At 48.1% G+C, this 16,069-nt stretch overlaps 1 protein-coding gene and 1 long non-coding RNA gene across 5 annotated transcripts in view; one reads left to right on the top strand and one right to left on the bottom strand.

Annotated features, from left to right (window-relative positions):
* The window catches only part of ptprub (protein tyrosine phosphatase receptor type Ub), a 115,229-nt gene that overhangs the window by 3,903 nt on the left and 95,257 nt on the right, over positions 1–16,069 (bottom strand). For 2 of the 4 annotated variants that reach the window (XM_029128034.3, XM_029128036.3), the window contains 12 exons: positions 13,818–13,890; positions 13,664–13,740; positions 11,953–11,970; positions 10,637–10,673; positions 10,001–10,098; positions 8,502–8,618; positions 7,568–7,722; positions 7,071–7,206; positions 6,315–6,464; positions 4,676–4,990; positions 2,104–2,229; positions 306–463 (listed from right to left, as the gene is read on the bottom strand). In XM_029128034.3, coding sequence (XP_028983867.1) covers positions 306–463; positions 2,104–2,229; positions 4,676–4,990; positions 6,315–6,464; positions 7,071–7,206; positions 7,568–7,722; positions 8,502–8,618; positions 10,001–10,098; positions 10,637–10,673; positions 11,953–11,970; positions 13,664–13,740; positions 13,818–13,890 — 1,460 coding nt within the window. The remainder of the gene's footprint in view (positions 1–305; positions 464–2,103; positions 2,230–4,675; positions 4,991–6,314; positions 6,465–7,070; positions 7,207–7,567; positions 7,723–8,501; positions 8,619–10,000; positions 10,099–10,636; positions 10,674–11,952; positions 11,971–13,663; positions 13,741–13,817; positions 13,891–16,069) is intronic. The other 2 variants (XM_029128035.3, XM_029128037.3) reach the window with 1 other exon arrangement.
* Positions 7,611–15,520, top strand: LOC121201687 (uncharacterized). Its single transcript, XR_005896736.2, has 3 exons — positions 7,611–7,746; positions 14,883–14,965; positions 15,141–15,520. It is a non-coding gene; the product is annotated as an uncharacterized LOC121201687 (long non-coding RNA).

Here is a 16,069-nt window from a genome sequence, read left to right as displayed (position 1 = left end):
GCGCCCCGGGGGCCTGGGACAACAGAGGGGCATCCAGCGCCGCACGCCGCGCAGCAATCGGATTTACCACGTTACGGGACGCGGCCGCTCCCGTTGCAGGACACAAACACAGTCGTTGTCTAATAACGGCGACACAGACGTGCGCACGGTTCGAGTTTTAAGAGGTTTTGCGACGCTCCCCTCTGTGATAAGCTTTTACTTTTAAATGTCAGTCTCCGCCGGCAGAAAGTCATCTGGGAGACCTTTCCAGAGGCGGAATGAACGTTTTTGTTGCTTTGTATTTTAATTTGTGTGCGATTACTCACAGGCAGTGCACGACGGTGCGTCCCTCGCCGCACTCCCTCTGCCACTTGTGCACTTGCGCCAGCAGGTTGAGGAAAGCCTTCTTGGAGTCCGGCACGTCGCGGTACGCCGACCAGCGCAGGAACTGGAACTGGCACACCACCAGCTGGCCCTCTTGGAGCTGCACACGCCACAGAGAAGCACACGGGAGGTGGCGTTACACTCGCTGGCTGCTCCCAGTTAACGCTGGCCGTGCTGCGGGCGGGCGCTCTAAGCTGTGCTCACTCAGCAGAGTGGCTGCGAGATATATGGGTCTGCAGGTGCACGCGGGGCCCGCGCTTGATGCGAAACAGTTCCCTATGTGTTCATAACCTTGTCCTGCAGAATCTCACCTAATACTTAAGGACCAGTGGAGAACTGTAAGTCATGCAAATTGGGCGAGCAAAGACACCAACGATGCATGGAGGAATGACCTCAGGGTAGCTGGGATTTACACCTACTTCTCTCCTACAGTACCTCACATACATATGCTTACAATGCACTTCCTTTGACTTTTACTCCCTACCCTGTACATCATCGCCGAGCACGGGGGAAACACACACTAGTGCAGTGAGATAGGGCCACACGGACACGTGAGGTGTGTGTGGTTTCCGCGTGCTCGAATCCTCCCATGCTGCGTTAAGTTGCCCTCTCCTTCACACTGGTGTGTAGCCAGACGAAAAAAAGTGCCATAGGTAGTAGAGGGGAGTGACAAGGGCAGCGGTAGGAGGACATGAGGACGCCAATCAAGATGGAGAATTCTAGGCGCTGCCTGTCGCCGGCGCCGCTTAGAACGGCGGCGGGGGGAAACACGTCGCATACAGATTCCTCCAGTAATTGGTTGACCGTGATCCCGGGCAGGATGCGTGCATGTGTTTATGCAAAAACACACACACGCTGTCAGCTCAACGTGGGAGGTGTGTAAAGTCAAAACGACTGATCCATACATATGCACACACCTGGAGACGCTTTACTCCAGCAGAGGAAAGACCTGCTCCTCTACGCCATGACACCTGTCAGGTTTGACCCCTTCCATGACTTCTGCCTCATTTATTGGCTTTTTTTTTTTTAAATGTGTGAACAATTGTAAATCTGCTGGACTGATACCTCCTGTAATAGACTCCTGAAAGTGAAAATGCAACGTGCATCATGATGAAAGCCATCTGTTCAGTATGCCAGCAGTCGCCAGCGAGGGAAGGCACCTATCTAGGTAATGACAGGAAGAAATTGAAAAGGGGACAGGCTGACCTTTATTGCATGCATGTCAATGTTTTTTCTTTTCCCCAGCACAGTCCTCATGGAGGAAAACTTAATAATATGTATATGTATCACTCTTTTGGGAACGTCTTATGGAAAAACTGTGGCTTTGGTTTAATTTTCTGAATATCACAACAATGTCATTTGCTGTGTGTATAATAGAGTCTGTAATTATGTTTTTACCGCTCCTCTACTGTTTCAGAGTGTTTTTATTTGACAACTGCCTCCGTCCCAGGAGACAAACACAACTGAAGTGGCATTTTATATGGAGGAGACAGCAACATAAAGAGATAATGATGCAGAACTGTACTTTTAAGTTGCACCAGCACCAGGAGGGCTGTGCTTTGACTTGTGAAGGCTTTTAGATTCATGTTACAGGTTGCAGCTGTGAAATGTCACTGAATCTGCACCACGTACTGTATGATGCATATTTAATGACTTTCCAGTTAGCGTTTGTACTGTAAAATATCTACTGGAACCATTTCCTCCTGCGCAGGCACATTTTTTAAAACGTTATTGACTCACCCTTGTGACGTTCTTGACCCGAAACAGACGAGTGATGACATCCTCATCTGCTGACATGGACAGGAACTCCACCTCCATGGGGCCGTACTGCTGTAAGCCGGGCTCTGGCCAGTACTGAACGCAGGGCTACAGGAAGAAACAGAAAGGGGCGTTTTATAAGGCCGCTCTTAGAGCTGTGGAAAATCAAAGAACTTCAAGTAGCGTGAACAAAGTGGACATAAGGGTGGGCTTGTCTGAGCCGTCGGGGATCTGGAGTTGTGCAGAGTTAATAAAAGGAGGGAAAATTAAAGTCTGGGACACACGTGGACTCACAAATCTAACAGTGACAACAACGTCTACATATAACAGGAGGTGTTAAGGTGTCACACTGGTGCTAATAATGGATGGGGGGGGCTTTACAATATAACATCAACAGGGAGACAGAGTACTCCAGTGCCGCGCGTCACGAACTCTGCTGAGTTCATAACAACATCTTCCAGTGAACAACTCAGAGTGAAGATAACTCAATTTTCAGAGTCGAGACTCGAGCGAACTGCACAGAAAGAAACGAGATGAAAACCATTTAGAGGGAGCTGGATGAAAAGTGGGATTGAACAGATGTAACCAACTTTTCTGTTCTTTTCTTTGCACACGTGTGCAGCTGTCGTAAAAGCATGTACAAAAAGAACCCACTCACACACGCGCGCACACTTCATTTATTGACATTGTTTGTCAGGTACAAAGCCTGTGAAGCCCATTAAAGGTCACGTCAGTAGTTTATTGATTTGTCTGCTATCTTGCTTTTACCACAGGTCCAAGATGGCAAATAACTCGTGTTTTAAATAACCTGAGATGATGAGAGAGAGGATCGGTTTTGAGGCGAATTAGCATGTAATATTCTGCAAAGATCAACTTCACAAGGAACAACGTCTCTTTAGTAATTCAGTGTGTTGATCTTTGTTTTTAACGACATGGCAATTTTTCTTTGCAGCATAAAGAACTGTACTACAACCTGCTACAGTTCCGTCCCCAGCAGCTGAACACTGAAAGGCTCATTGAACAACAATGTAAGCTACGCCTTGGAAGAGACTCTGAATTAGAAGTAAGCATCTGTTTCCAAGGTTGTGACATACACATTTCACATGATTAATAGTTTTACTGTGCAACGCCTTGAAACCAAATCTGGACTGTGTTGGGCTTTGTACAAGTAAGTTGTGCAAATCATTATTTATTCAAATTGTAATTAGGAAGATTTGAATACATGACAATTTGTGCATATTCAAAAATGCATGTAATTGCTTGTTGTTGATGATATATTAATGAAGGATGTTGCCAGCTAATGCTCTGCATTTGTATTTTCATTCCCAGTGCAGCAACGCGCTCTAAGAATTGTAATGATTGTATTAGGAAAGATCTCAGGACTGTCCTTGAATGGTTTCGATCGTCTTCCTCACATTATTTTCTGTCTATTTCCTCATATTTTACCTCAAGCTACTGTATTACACATTGTGTTATTTGGTATTTCTTTCCAACAGCGGAGACCAGTTGTACAGATCCTATTGTTATTACAGTATACAGCTCGAATGTCATCTCCACGCAGTGTGTATCTGCCATTTAAGGACTGGATGTCTGCCAATCAGCTTAACTCCAACAAATCTGAGTTCTTAATTATTGGCTAAATAGGCCCATAGTCACGACGTGCCAGCTTTTGGCTCAGTGCTTGGACCCTTCTGCTAAGAATCACTTATATTTGGTCTGGATTCACACTAGCAGCGATGTAGGTACAGTAGTAGGAGGAATTTCTCCAAATCTGAGAAATATCTAAGAATTAAGCCAATGCTTCTTTTAATAACAGCAGGACTATCTTCAATAACTTCCCTTCATCCAGGATGGATTATTTTAATGCTCTGATCTTTCATCTTAATCAGAGAACTGTACACAAGCAGAATCATAGATATATTTCTGTGTCTATATTTAATGACACATGATTATCTGGCAAAGCCTTTAAGTCCTGGTTTGTTGATTGTTGCTTTCACACCTCTATCCAATGCAAATGCTTACTATAGGGTCTTAGGAAAGCCTTTGGTGGCATTCATCACATTCTTATGAACATTTCTTGCTTTTCAATATGTTTTTACTAACTCATATTTGAATCCCTTTCCACTTGTTTTATTACTATTGCTATGAGTATTAAAGAAAGAGGAGGGAAGTACTGCAGCAGAGTAGAATCGACATATGCTCATGAGAGAAAGTGGGACACCAACAAAGAGAACCCTGAGTTGTGGCTGGAGGGTAATGCAAGCCTATTCTCCAGAGATATAACTTGAGGAGGGGAAGGAAAAACTGGGGCGGGTGTTATCTAGTCATGCCTTTAGATCAATGCGGTCAGGGATCAAAGCCCAGCAAAATGGCATGAAGGAGTAATCCCAAGCACAGTAAGATACAGAAACAGTGAAGACAGGGTATGCCAAGAAATTCTCAAGTGAAGTTTAGATAACCTCAAGACTGAAAGTAAAAACTTGTTCAGCAAAGAGTGAGTTCAAATATTTTGTCAAGTCAATAATAAAAGCGCTGTAGACCACATTGACCTTACCCAGGCAGAGTTCGACTGATTGAGTTGGTTGAGCATGACCACGGCTGTACAGCCATAGTCGAAAACCAGCCTCCAAAAGTCGGCCGTGGTGCCCGGCAGAGGGTGAGGGGTCACGATGAACGCGGCCTGGCGGTGGAAGCTGTCGGCGAGCGCCGCGTTGATGTAATTGTTGCTTTCGCCCTCGGTCGTAACCAGGAAGGCCAGGGCGCGATCCGGCGGCAGGACGTCCATGCTGCGGTTCTTCTCCCGGTTCCTGGGCAGCAGCGCGATGCTGCACTCCTCCACGTCCAAGTGAGGAGTCACAGAGTTGAGCGTCTGCCGGCGAGAACGAAACAGGTCACGAAATTAATCGAGAGCAAGTGTTTGAAAAGCCTGACGGCACCAAAAGGACACAAGGGGCGACTGAAATACAGAGAATGGCTGGAATCCAGTAGCTTCATTAACAGAAATGCTGAATATATCGTTGATAAGATGATCAGATGCACAAAGAGCGACTATAATCAACCTAAAAAGGAAATATTCTGTGAGGCACACTAGTCGTAATTACATTAGACAGCATGAGAATATTTGGACCATTAATTCAGCGCATCAATAATAGATCTGATCCCAGAACCGGTTCCAGTTCGCTGTTGACAGGATGACACAGGCAAACGCAGAGCTCACTGGCCGACGGCGAGGTTTTCAGAAACGTCACATGGATTTATTTACACGATCAAAGGCAGAGATATCTAATATTTTCCTTTAGCAACAGTTTGTAATCAGTGTCACACCACCTACAGAAGCGCTCCCTACGCCAGAGCAATACGTCTGTCATCGTTCCCACGTGGCACAAGGATAAAACACGACAAAATTAAAAGGAGGGACTTGAGCCTCTTGCAGTTTTGCTTTGAAATGCTAAACCTGGAATGAGCCGCTGCGGCAGAGGGACGTGGATGAGGCAGGTAAAGCACGTGGGAACACAGCTGGCTCTCTTCTCTCCTAATCAACATCTCATGCAGCACTGAGCCTGCATTCTCGTCAGCCCCCCACAAGATTTCAACGGCACGCGCACGGAAACAGACGCCAAAGAGGAGCTGACATTATCCTGCATTAACGAACGCACGAGCCGATCCATTAGTCCGTCCCTTCCCGCATTCCGTTGACTTTCAAATGTCTGTGTCATTGTCTGTTGTTTATGTAACTGTCTGAATACTCAACAGACTGTTTTAACTGAACCCAACAAACTCAGTGCTGTAAAGACAACACGCCCTGAGCAGGCAAACAGCATCCTGAGCTGTGCAATCCATCAATGAAGTGCCTTTGGTTTTCTAGCCATCGCACCCAAACATCAACATTCCATTCACAAGTGTAGAAATTCATTATTATTAATGGTAGAAGGAGCTAAGTTGCATCCAGAACCAGTAACTGCTGTGTGGAGGATCCAGTATTAAGGTAGCTCTGCTGTTGCTGAAAGTTAACTGTAGCAGCAGAATTGCTAATAGGGTCCATTAAGGTAATTGAAGAAATGTTTTTGATGGCGTCTAATAAATTGCATTACAAATGCAAATTACCGTGTGTGGGCTGTATAATTAAGAATATGTGTTTGCACGTTTCATATTTTAATGGAAACACATTTGAGCGGAGACACAGGCGTGCCAACCTGGAACTCCTCCCGCAGTTGGGACGAGTTGCTCTGGGAGTCCACGCGCAGCATCTCCTTGTAGGCGACGGCGAACTCGTTGACCAGGATGGCTGTCTCGCCGCACAGACACGCCTCCAGGATGGCGTCGTGGATGAAGATGTACTGCTCCTGCGGGGACAGCGCGGCACGTTAGCTCGGAGCGTGTGTCGAGCGTCATGGCCCGACGACGGCTACGCGATCGATAAACGGACGGCGCAGGTAGGACAGCAGGTCCTACCTGCAGGAAGAAGCAAACGTGGGGAGCGACAGCGTTTTCATAGCCTCGCTTGTTCTGAATTAAACATGTGGTGTAATGCCGGCGGAGTATCTGCTGGAGAATTAATGTTTCTGAGTAAACAAACGCGTGCTGCATGCATTTAATTAGATCACCCCTGTAAATAACTACAAATGCAATAAACAGCTAAGTCAAGGCGGGATTTGCATAATATGGGGTGAATATGGAAATTATCCTCACATCTAAAGAACAGCATACGACACACTGAGAGACCATGTGAGTCTATTCTCTAAAACTATTTCAATGACCTTTACATAAGCCCAGGGGGGAGGTATTATAACCCCCCCTCCTCTTTGCATTTCCAAACAACAGGAGGGATAAACAAATATTTACAAGACCTCACTCTCCACTGCAGCAGAGGGATGAGTAAACTGTAACACGGCCTGCGTGTCTTTATTTTGAAAGGGAAGGAGCTTCCTGTGTGGCGCACTTGACCTGACCTCCGTCTGGATCATGTTGATGCGTCGGGAGCAGAGTGTTTTGACGCAGTTGTAGATGTCCACCACGCCCTCGCACTCGGCCATGTCCAACATGACGTCCAGCACGATGTAGCAGCCGGTGCGTCCCGCCCCGACGCTGGAACAAACACACACACACAGGAGCTTTACCCAGGGCTCAAATGCAATTTAAAAGTATTTTTTTTTATTTTAAGCACAGTACAGTAATGATGACAGGGAGATCAGAATATATTCGCAGAATATATATTAGCAGCACGGTTTCAATGCACAGGTTAGCGTGACTGACGGTGTTTGCTAACGTAGAACTAGCCCCAGCTGCTAAAGGAGCAGGTCACAGCCGGTCAAACTGTTCTAACGCAACTGAAAATATATTTCTGTCAGCACCTTGTAAAGGAAAATCACGTGGGTTTCCGCGTCACTAAGCTATCGACGGACTGACCTTTTAAATAGCTCAGCTAAAGATGCGGAGGGTGCCCTACCTGCAGTGGACCACCACGGGGCCGGCGTCGGGGGGCGTGGAGGCTTTGACCCGGCGGATGAAGGCCAGCAGTCCGGTGGCGTGGTAGGGCACGCCGTGCTCGGGCCACGACGTGAAGTGGAACTGCCGCACCTCGTGCTTGGTGGAGTAGCCCCTCTGTCAACACAAAGCCAGCGCCCGGTGAGCTCGCATGCTAGCGCACGCGACGCGACGCGGCTCGCGCCCCGGATGTGGCGGGTTTCCCGGGTCAGCGCGAGGGCAGCCAGGACAGCGAGGCCTCGGGGGCATCGCGCGCGCTAGTGGCAGCTGCGGAGTGACAGGCACACAGAGAGGAATGGCGGCGGCTCAGGGAGGCTTCGGCTCTCCACTGGGACTCTGCGGCAGTCACGCAGCAATTTCTTCCTCTGTACCGAGATGACAGCGGCGCAAAGCAAAGATTTGTCGAAGACAGAAATCCAAAAAAAGAATGGGAAAGAGCTATAAAAAAACCCAGAGCTGTCACCAGCTCCCGAAATTCGTGCCGATTTGAATAAGCAGCAGCGCGTGCCCATGGAGAACAAATGTGACAGTGTGATGATAATGCTGTGTTTGTGCCACTGTCACTCCAGCGTTGCTCTGAGCCTCTCCAATGAGAGAACCCCGGGGGAGATTGACGGGATGACGGCCATCGGGGGCACAACACTGTAACAGCCGTGCCGCGGAGACGGCGGGGGAGCTCGCGCGCGCAGCCGCTGCCGTTAATTCCCCCCGATTTAACATTTGGCTCCCGTGTCCATCAGCATTAAGTTGTTTCATGTTTCTAATCCTCTTTGTTAATTTCGCCTCCTACTTTGCCAGGTAAGGTAACCACGGCCGGGAGAGTGGTTTTAAGCGGCAGCGTGTTCATCAACGTCTGCCGTCGAGTGCGTCGCGCGTCGCTCCTTAATGAAACTCACCCTCTCCAGTGCGAAGGTGCGAACCGTGTACTCGGCGAGCGTCTCCGTCTTCAGCAGGGTGATTTTGATGTCGCCGTACATCTCGCTGTCATCGGGCCAGTATTTACAGCACTTCACCTGTTTAAAAATAGGGACGCGACGGGGTCAAATGTCGACGGCGGTGACATTGATGGATGATGCGGCGGCGAGAAAAAGAGAAGACGGTGTCACATGAATTAATGTGTTTGTTGTGGAGAGGGTCCGGCACGTGTTCAAAACCCGGCACACGCACATCACGTCCATCCTCTGATATTAAGGTTAAAAGCAAACTTTCAGAAAGTCAATATGACCTCAACACGTTCATCTACTAAATATCTTTCCTGCTTTCCGCACAGAAAACAGCATCATCCCATCTATATTATGCAGCACTGAATCTATATTGCTGGGCTTGGATCAAATAAACTCAGAGGAGGAGTGAAAATGCTAAAAAGTAAGATAATGAGCACAAGAATAGTTAACATTGAAACACATAAGACCTACATTATTGTCATCTATAACTTGAGGACTGGATGTCAGAGAGAAATAGTGGTGGATGTACTAAGCTGGAAACATATAGTGGCTACATTTCAAATGCTGCCAAAGAACAAAACAACCTGTTCCTCTGCAGAAATGTAATCTCAAAGGGCAAAGAAAAGCACAATTATCATACGACGCCAGGCAACATAATGAACAGGGGGCAGCAATCATTTTCAGCAACGCCAGGCACAAAGGAGGTAATTTTTTTATTTAATGGAGGTGTTATTTGGATTCAGCCACATGAACCAGTCCTCATTTGTTGACAGTTATCAGAATTGTTAGGATGGAGAACCAAATTGGACGAAGGGCTACGGCTCGGAAAATGGTTTCATTTCAACCAACCACTGGGGTAATGCGTCTGTGTCTGGACTGGATGGGATGTGGTATGTGCAGCACAGGCCATATGCTACTGTATGTGAGATGGGAACATAACCAACCATCAAACACGTGTGTAGGAAGCGTGACTGGATCAAAATTATTGCTTATATTTAGTGTTAGACATGATTGCAATGTTTCTTCTCTCGATATGTTGGTCACAACATTAGAAGCACCTTTTATTACAATTCACTCCACCCCCATTGTGAGTCAAAAATAAACATATAGTAGAATTATCAGCTTCCTGACAGGTTCCACTTAGAAACTTAGAAATGATTATTAATTCCTGTGAATGCGGCCGAGCCATTTAAACGCAGCGGCAAAGTGAACATGTGCGTTTCTTGACTAAAGCTGTTCCTTTAAAAGTTCAGCATATGACTGTGATTTCACTCTGACACGGGGCATCGACGAAATGAACATCCTTCAGCCTATAATTTGCATTGCACGCCGGCTCCTGCAGATCTATACTTATCAAACGCACGGGAGCAAAGTGTGCTGTTGGTGGCGAATGGCGGGTTGTGTCTGAACGCAGGACGGCGACAGGAGGGGGAGGAGTCCACATCACTTACCCTGCCAACCTCCACCAGCTTAGTGATCATGACGATGCTGAAACAATTTTCTTGCCACACCATCCTCCAGAAATCATAGAGAGTCTCTTGTTTGGGTCCTAGTGGGATGAGGGAAGTAATAACAGAGAGAGACACAGAGATGACAGCGTAAGAGCCCGCCCTCGCCACAGGGCACTTCTCACTGTGGAGAACCGTCATGTCCACACACGGCGGCGTAATGATCTCTAAAGACCGTGCCACCAATTGGGTTATTGGCAAACTCTGGGAGCGACGGCTGACAAAACAATAGGAATCGCCTGGCGATGACAGGTTCAACTTTAAAACGAGGCTCACGTAGGCAAAACGAATGCTCGGGGACAAAAACATTTTATTCTCTGCGAGTCTCATCTGCCTCCTGTGTTTTGAACAGACGGGGGGCGCAGGACGGGCAGACAGGCAGGCCTTGGTGCTTCTGTGATGGGAAGCGATGCTCCGCGGGGATCAGAAACAGCGGAGCAAATGTTAAACACATATAGGCTCAGAATGCTCTGGCGAGGGACTGTGCATTTATTACGTGGCGACAAACCGTCCCAGACTCTCACACACACACACACACACACACACACGCTGGCGCTATAGCCTTGCTGGGATACTCACCCTGAGTGGCGATGAAGTGGTTGGATCGATGGTAGCCCTGAAACAGAGAAGAGGGATGACGTGCTGAGTCAGCCATCTGCGCCTCAGGTGCAGCCGTACGGGAGGGCGTCGCTCTGTCTCGCCCGTCCCTCTGCATCCTGCTCCCCCACTGACCCACTCGCTGCAAGTGCCAATTGCATTTCCCATATAATTTTCCAACGCTGTCTGGCCTATCGCTGACTCCAGAGCGCGTTCTTCGCCCTCGGAGGCGGCGCGGGCTAAATCTTAACAAACCGCTGAGAGGGCGATTCGTAAAACAAGTCGGGGGGAGGTGAGCGAACAATGGCTGAATCCCTGCGACAGTTTAATAAAAGGGAAGGAAACCGAAGGCGCACGCGGTCCTCGTCAATTTCTTTATCAAAGCCTCTCTCAGGATGCGGAGAAATTATATACAGCAGTACAAAGAGATCAATAAAAAAAACTGATATGACAAACCTAAATTTCCCCTCTGAAGAACATTGGACACATGGAAGCAAACAAACAGTCTTCCAGGGCAAAAGGTACATGGACAGTGATGGGAGCCATAGAATCAAAGGGTCAAGCCCTTTGATGTCGATGACGGACATCATGTGAGCATGAGGCGAACATGACGGAACAATGAGGCGTCACCTCCACTTCCCTGAGGGGGAACGAGCGGCTAACGCTCCGCTAACCGACCTCGGGGATGTTGTGCTTTTCCCGTTTCTCGTCACTTTTTGAGACGATAATTGATGATCCAATTATCATACGCGACTGTGCGGAGTGGGGAGGCGGGTCAGGAATAATCTGAATAAACTGGCAGGCCCGCGGGCATGATGGGGCAAATCACGCTGATAACAGGTTTCGTCTTTGTGCGCTACGTCGGCGCCTGTCAGCGCCGCTAATGGGCGGCTAAACTGAATCGTGTCCTGCTCCAGACACGGGGACATGTTTGAAATGGAGATGGATGACCGGTGCTGTGAGGCCTACTATCCACAATTCCTCTGGCCCTGACTGCTACCTCTCCTCCACTTGAGACTGTCACCATAGCAACTAAACTTCCTGAGTCCTGGCCACTGGTGCTAGAACTAACAAAGACAGCAGGGTCCCCCATCCAGAGAGAACACGTCGTCTGGTGTTCATTTCAAAGCGCTATCTAAAAAGGCGTTTTTATTAATTACTTTATATGCGCACAGAGCTGACACGCTGACCTTTGAGCATTTGTGGATAGAGGATAGTAGACAGAGCTGAGGGGAGTGGGTAGAGAGGAGCAAAAATAGAGCGATGGCAGGCAGAAGAAGGAGCAGCGAAGTACTTACTTCCCTGTTAATCCGAATCTACAGGGTCCAAGGTCGAAGAAGTGGGAAGGGGAGTAGAAAAAGAAGACATATAGGCTAGTTAATGAAAGAAGCTGCTGGTAAGTAGGAGTTAAGGTCACAGACAGGTGGGAAGAGGTGTGTGTGTGTGTGTGTGTGTGTGTGTGTGTGTGTGTGTGTGTGTGTGTGTGTGTGTGTGTGTGTGTGTGTGTGTGTGTGTGTGTGTGTGTGTGTGTGTGTTGGCCCTGTGGAGACACAAAAGTTCTACTGTTGGTTCAGCCGCGTTTAGAAACTTTGGGGGCTGTTATTTAGGAGAATGACACATGTATTTTTCCACTACTTTAAATAGAATAAGTAACGATGCAACACTGGACGTGTGTCTGTGTGAGTTTTTGTTCGGATCCATTTTTTCGTCCAGACCTGACAGTTTAATAATTTTAGTCTTCAGATTTAATTCACTGCTCGACATTCTGCAGCTCTACAACAAACACACCACAGCAAAGCAGAGGTTTCCAGCGATCCGAGCTCGTGTGCCCTCACTGATTTTACAACCAGAGGAAAAAAAACGTCTCCATTTAACCTCTGATGGAATAATCACAGTCTGACCAAAATACGCCGGGCTGCGTCTAAGTAGCACCTATTCAGCTGCTCAGGTCGGCGTCGTCAGGGAGTAAAACCACTGACACTGACGCTGTAGTGGCTGCTGAGTGGTGTTTTCCCTCTAATGCCTGCACCTCTGTGCTCTAAACGCTAATGGAGACCCTAACAATAACTACAGTCCTAGCAGCACATCAGCTTTTAATGTCCTCTCATTGTAATGAACTCTCTAAAAGCATCTCACCACTGGCCATTCTCTACACAGAGCTAAAAACCTCCGCAGTGTCAAGCATTTTCAAAAAGGAATCCACTCAAAATCCAGTCAACTTATGCATCCTGTAATTTTCCCTTGTGGAAAAGAGAAAGTGATTTATGTCTGCAATATTTTCTTTATTAGGATATTGACTGAGGCACGAGCTTTCATCCGCGAGTGTGCATCACAAAGCGCAAATGTGCTTTACACTAATTCCAATGAGAGGCAACCAAAATAAGTCTGAGATAAATCATATCACATTACCAGGTTTGCTTTGACGCGTCTCTAATGGAAAGCAGCTACGGCTGCAGATTCACACAGAGGCCAAAAGGAAAGAGGCTTTGATCCAGATTGTATTGTATCTGCTGATAGAACTGTGTGGACTCATTCTTCTCCTTCTCCCTACTCTGCTTCCTGAACAGACACAGCCTCCTCCAGGTTTTTATGAATGAAAACACACATGGATGAGACTGTGCGAGACACATCGGCCGGGACGCGCATGTGTTTCATATGATCAGTGGGAATGTGGCTGCGGCGCGTCATGTGTGGTGGACAGAGAAGATCATCCAGCGCGGACACCGAGCAACAACAATCACGTCTGAATCATTCAGGGGGATTTGTGGCGTCTTCCTAAACAGGTTTATCCCCTGTCCAAAGCATTTTAATAAAAGTGATAGAGTCAATGCGGATCTGGGATTCGTTGCAGAGTGACAAGCGTGGCACCAGGCAAAACACCACTGGGTCGGCATTAAATGCTGTTTGATTGGATGGAAGCTGGCGTGAGAAAGTGGGCCAGCGCTGAGTGTTTACAGGGATGAGAGACACGGACTGAGGCTCAGCAGGGTCCGGGCGGAGCCCACTTACGTCTATGTAGTTGGCGTTGATGTAGTCGGAGTTGGGGTCCCCCAGCAGCGGGTGGAGCTTGACTCTGTGGCGGTCGTCTGGGGAGGACAAAGGGAAAAAGGTCACAGTCGCAGTGATGGTTGTGATTTTCACAAACCTAGCTGTGATTCCTTACATCCCAGCAAGGTGTCCTGCCTCCCTTTGGTTTTGTCCTTCTTCTTTGTACAGTCCCAGCCATCAAAGAAGCTCTACGGGGATAAAGAAAGTTTCCCTGTGTTAACCATTCAAACAGCGCAGATAAACCTAATCACAGCTCCAGCGTGTCCTTTCTTTGTTTCGTGGCTGATAACAAAATTTGTATTTCATGGTTTGCGTGATAAAAGCCTATCAGAACATCTCTCAAGTGCAGCGGAGGCTCAGATCAAGAGTCGCCATGTCCCACGGAGAGATTCGCCACTTTATGCATCATACGTAATTAAACAAAACAGCGCCGCGAGCATCGGGTAGACTTTGTCTGATCCTGGAGCCTGCGTGACTCATGGGCTGCCACTTCCTCATTCCTTTTCAAGTGCTCACTACCGGGGAGCAGAGTCCGACATCTGAGGTAGCAACTTAGCTGAACACTGTTTGTCAGCAACCGTGGCATCGCTAGCAGCTGTGCTCGGGCCTCGGACGTCCATCCTGCAGAGCGGTGTCCAGTCAGGAGCCTGTCTGGGTTTGAGAGCTGCTACGAGTAAGAAACAACTTCAATAGGAAGATGTTTTCAACTTCAAACACTCACATCCCCCGGTTTCTGTACTGCAGTGTGAGACTACTGCTCATTTCCCACCATGCACCTGTCTGCATGGCATCATTATAAGACACCTTTAAGTGTCCACTGTGTCGGCAAATGAGCCTAAAAAACACTCCGCGGACAGAAACACACCAAAACGCCTCGCATCCTCGCCGAGGACCCCCCGCGGTTTTCAGCAGCTAGCGAAATTTGGTGAAACTCTGCCCAAGTATGCATGCTGGGCAGGGCATTACAACTGTGCTCTCCCCACAGAGAGGGAGAAGCAGCCAAATCCTGCCTGGGATTACACCCTTCTCCTCACTGTCCCCCGGTCCTCCTCCCTCTCTCTCTCTCTCAGAGGGCCTCGTTCTCGCTACCTCTCCTCTTCTACCCCCCGTCCACCTTCTTCCATCTATTTCCTCTCGTCCATTTCTCACTCTCCTTCTTTCTCCCTGTGTGGTTCTTCAGAGACGTGTGGGAAGGAGGGAGAGGAATAAAGAAAACGTTTGGAGAAAAGCTGTGTGGATTAGGGGAGAAAACACAAACCTGTGGTAAATAGAATCTAAACCTTTGTGTATATGTGTGTGTGTGTGTGTGTGTGTGTGGGGGGGGGGGGGGGGCAATGATACTGTATTGGTGAAATGTGTTTCCACTGTACAGTAAGTGCTTTTATACCATCCACGTCCAACAAGATTTCATCATGTCTTTACACAATTCCCCCTTCAGCTTCATCCGCCGAGATGAGATCCATAATCCAATCACGCAAACGTAGGAAGAAGCGCAGAGAGGTCCGATTCACGGCAACAAAGGGCATCGCCATGTAGCTGCAGTTTGTTTACCTCGCCAGCCGCCTCTACGGCTGGACGCTGGATCGATGGCGCCGCCTCACCTCACCTCACCTCGGCCCCGGGTTCTGCTGTAAAGCTGCGCCGCTCCCCGGTTCCCGCGCCGGGACGGCAGCTGCCACACACGCCGGCCCGTTTACGACCCGCTGTAAATCCGTGATCAATGTGTGTGCACAGCGCAGGTGTTCCTCAGGGAAATAAAAGCTTATACCTGCCAGGGGAGCGCGAGATGATGCTGCTCATCATTTTCCTTAATAATAGAGAGACATCCAAACGTACACTCTTGCAAAGGGAGGAAAAAAAAAAACATACACAAAGCAGCGTGTATTGATTTTTTGAGTGGAGTGTGTTTTGCCCGTGAGGGACAGTTTAATGAGTCTACAAGGAGAGTTCCAGAGGGGAACACTGTGAACCAGAGACAAAAGATGTTTTCTTCTTTTTCATGAATGCCATGGGCTGTGGGTGACAGAAGCGGACCTCTCCCCGGGGTCCGATCCATCGCCTCACACACAATGCTGGTTTGGATGTATTCACAGGTACCGGCCCGTTCATTATCGGGTTTCTGCAGCCAAGGATCGCAGCAGGCGCAACGTCGGGAGGCCGACGCGCAATGTTCTGCAAAAGAAACAAGCGCTGCGGTTCTGTTGGTTCAACCCAGGACAGAAACCCAGGAGAGAACAACGCAGTGATCTAAAAGAACATGGAAACTCAACAGACACAAACAGAGGAAGTCTCCGAAAGTTCTCGAACAACAGCCTAGTTCATTATAATGTGTTTTCATTCTTCACGAAGGCCGTATATTAAGATGTG

This window comes from Betta splendens, chromosome 16 (assembly GCF_900634795.4).
Source record: "Betta splendens chromosome 16, fBetSpl5.4, whole genome shotgun sequence".
Classification (NCBI taxonomy): Eukaryota; Metazoa; Chordata; class Actinopteri; order Anabantiformes; family Osphronemidae; genus Betta; species Betta splendens.
This window is presented reverse-complemented; position numbering and strand designations above follow the sequence as displayed.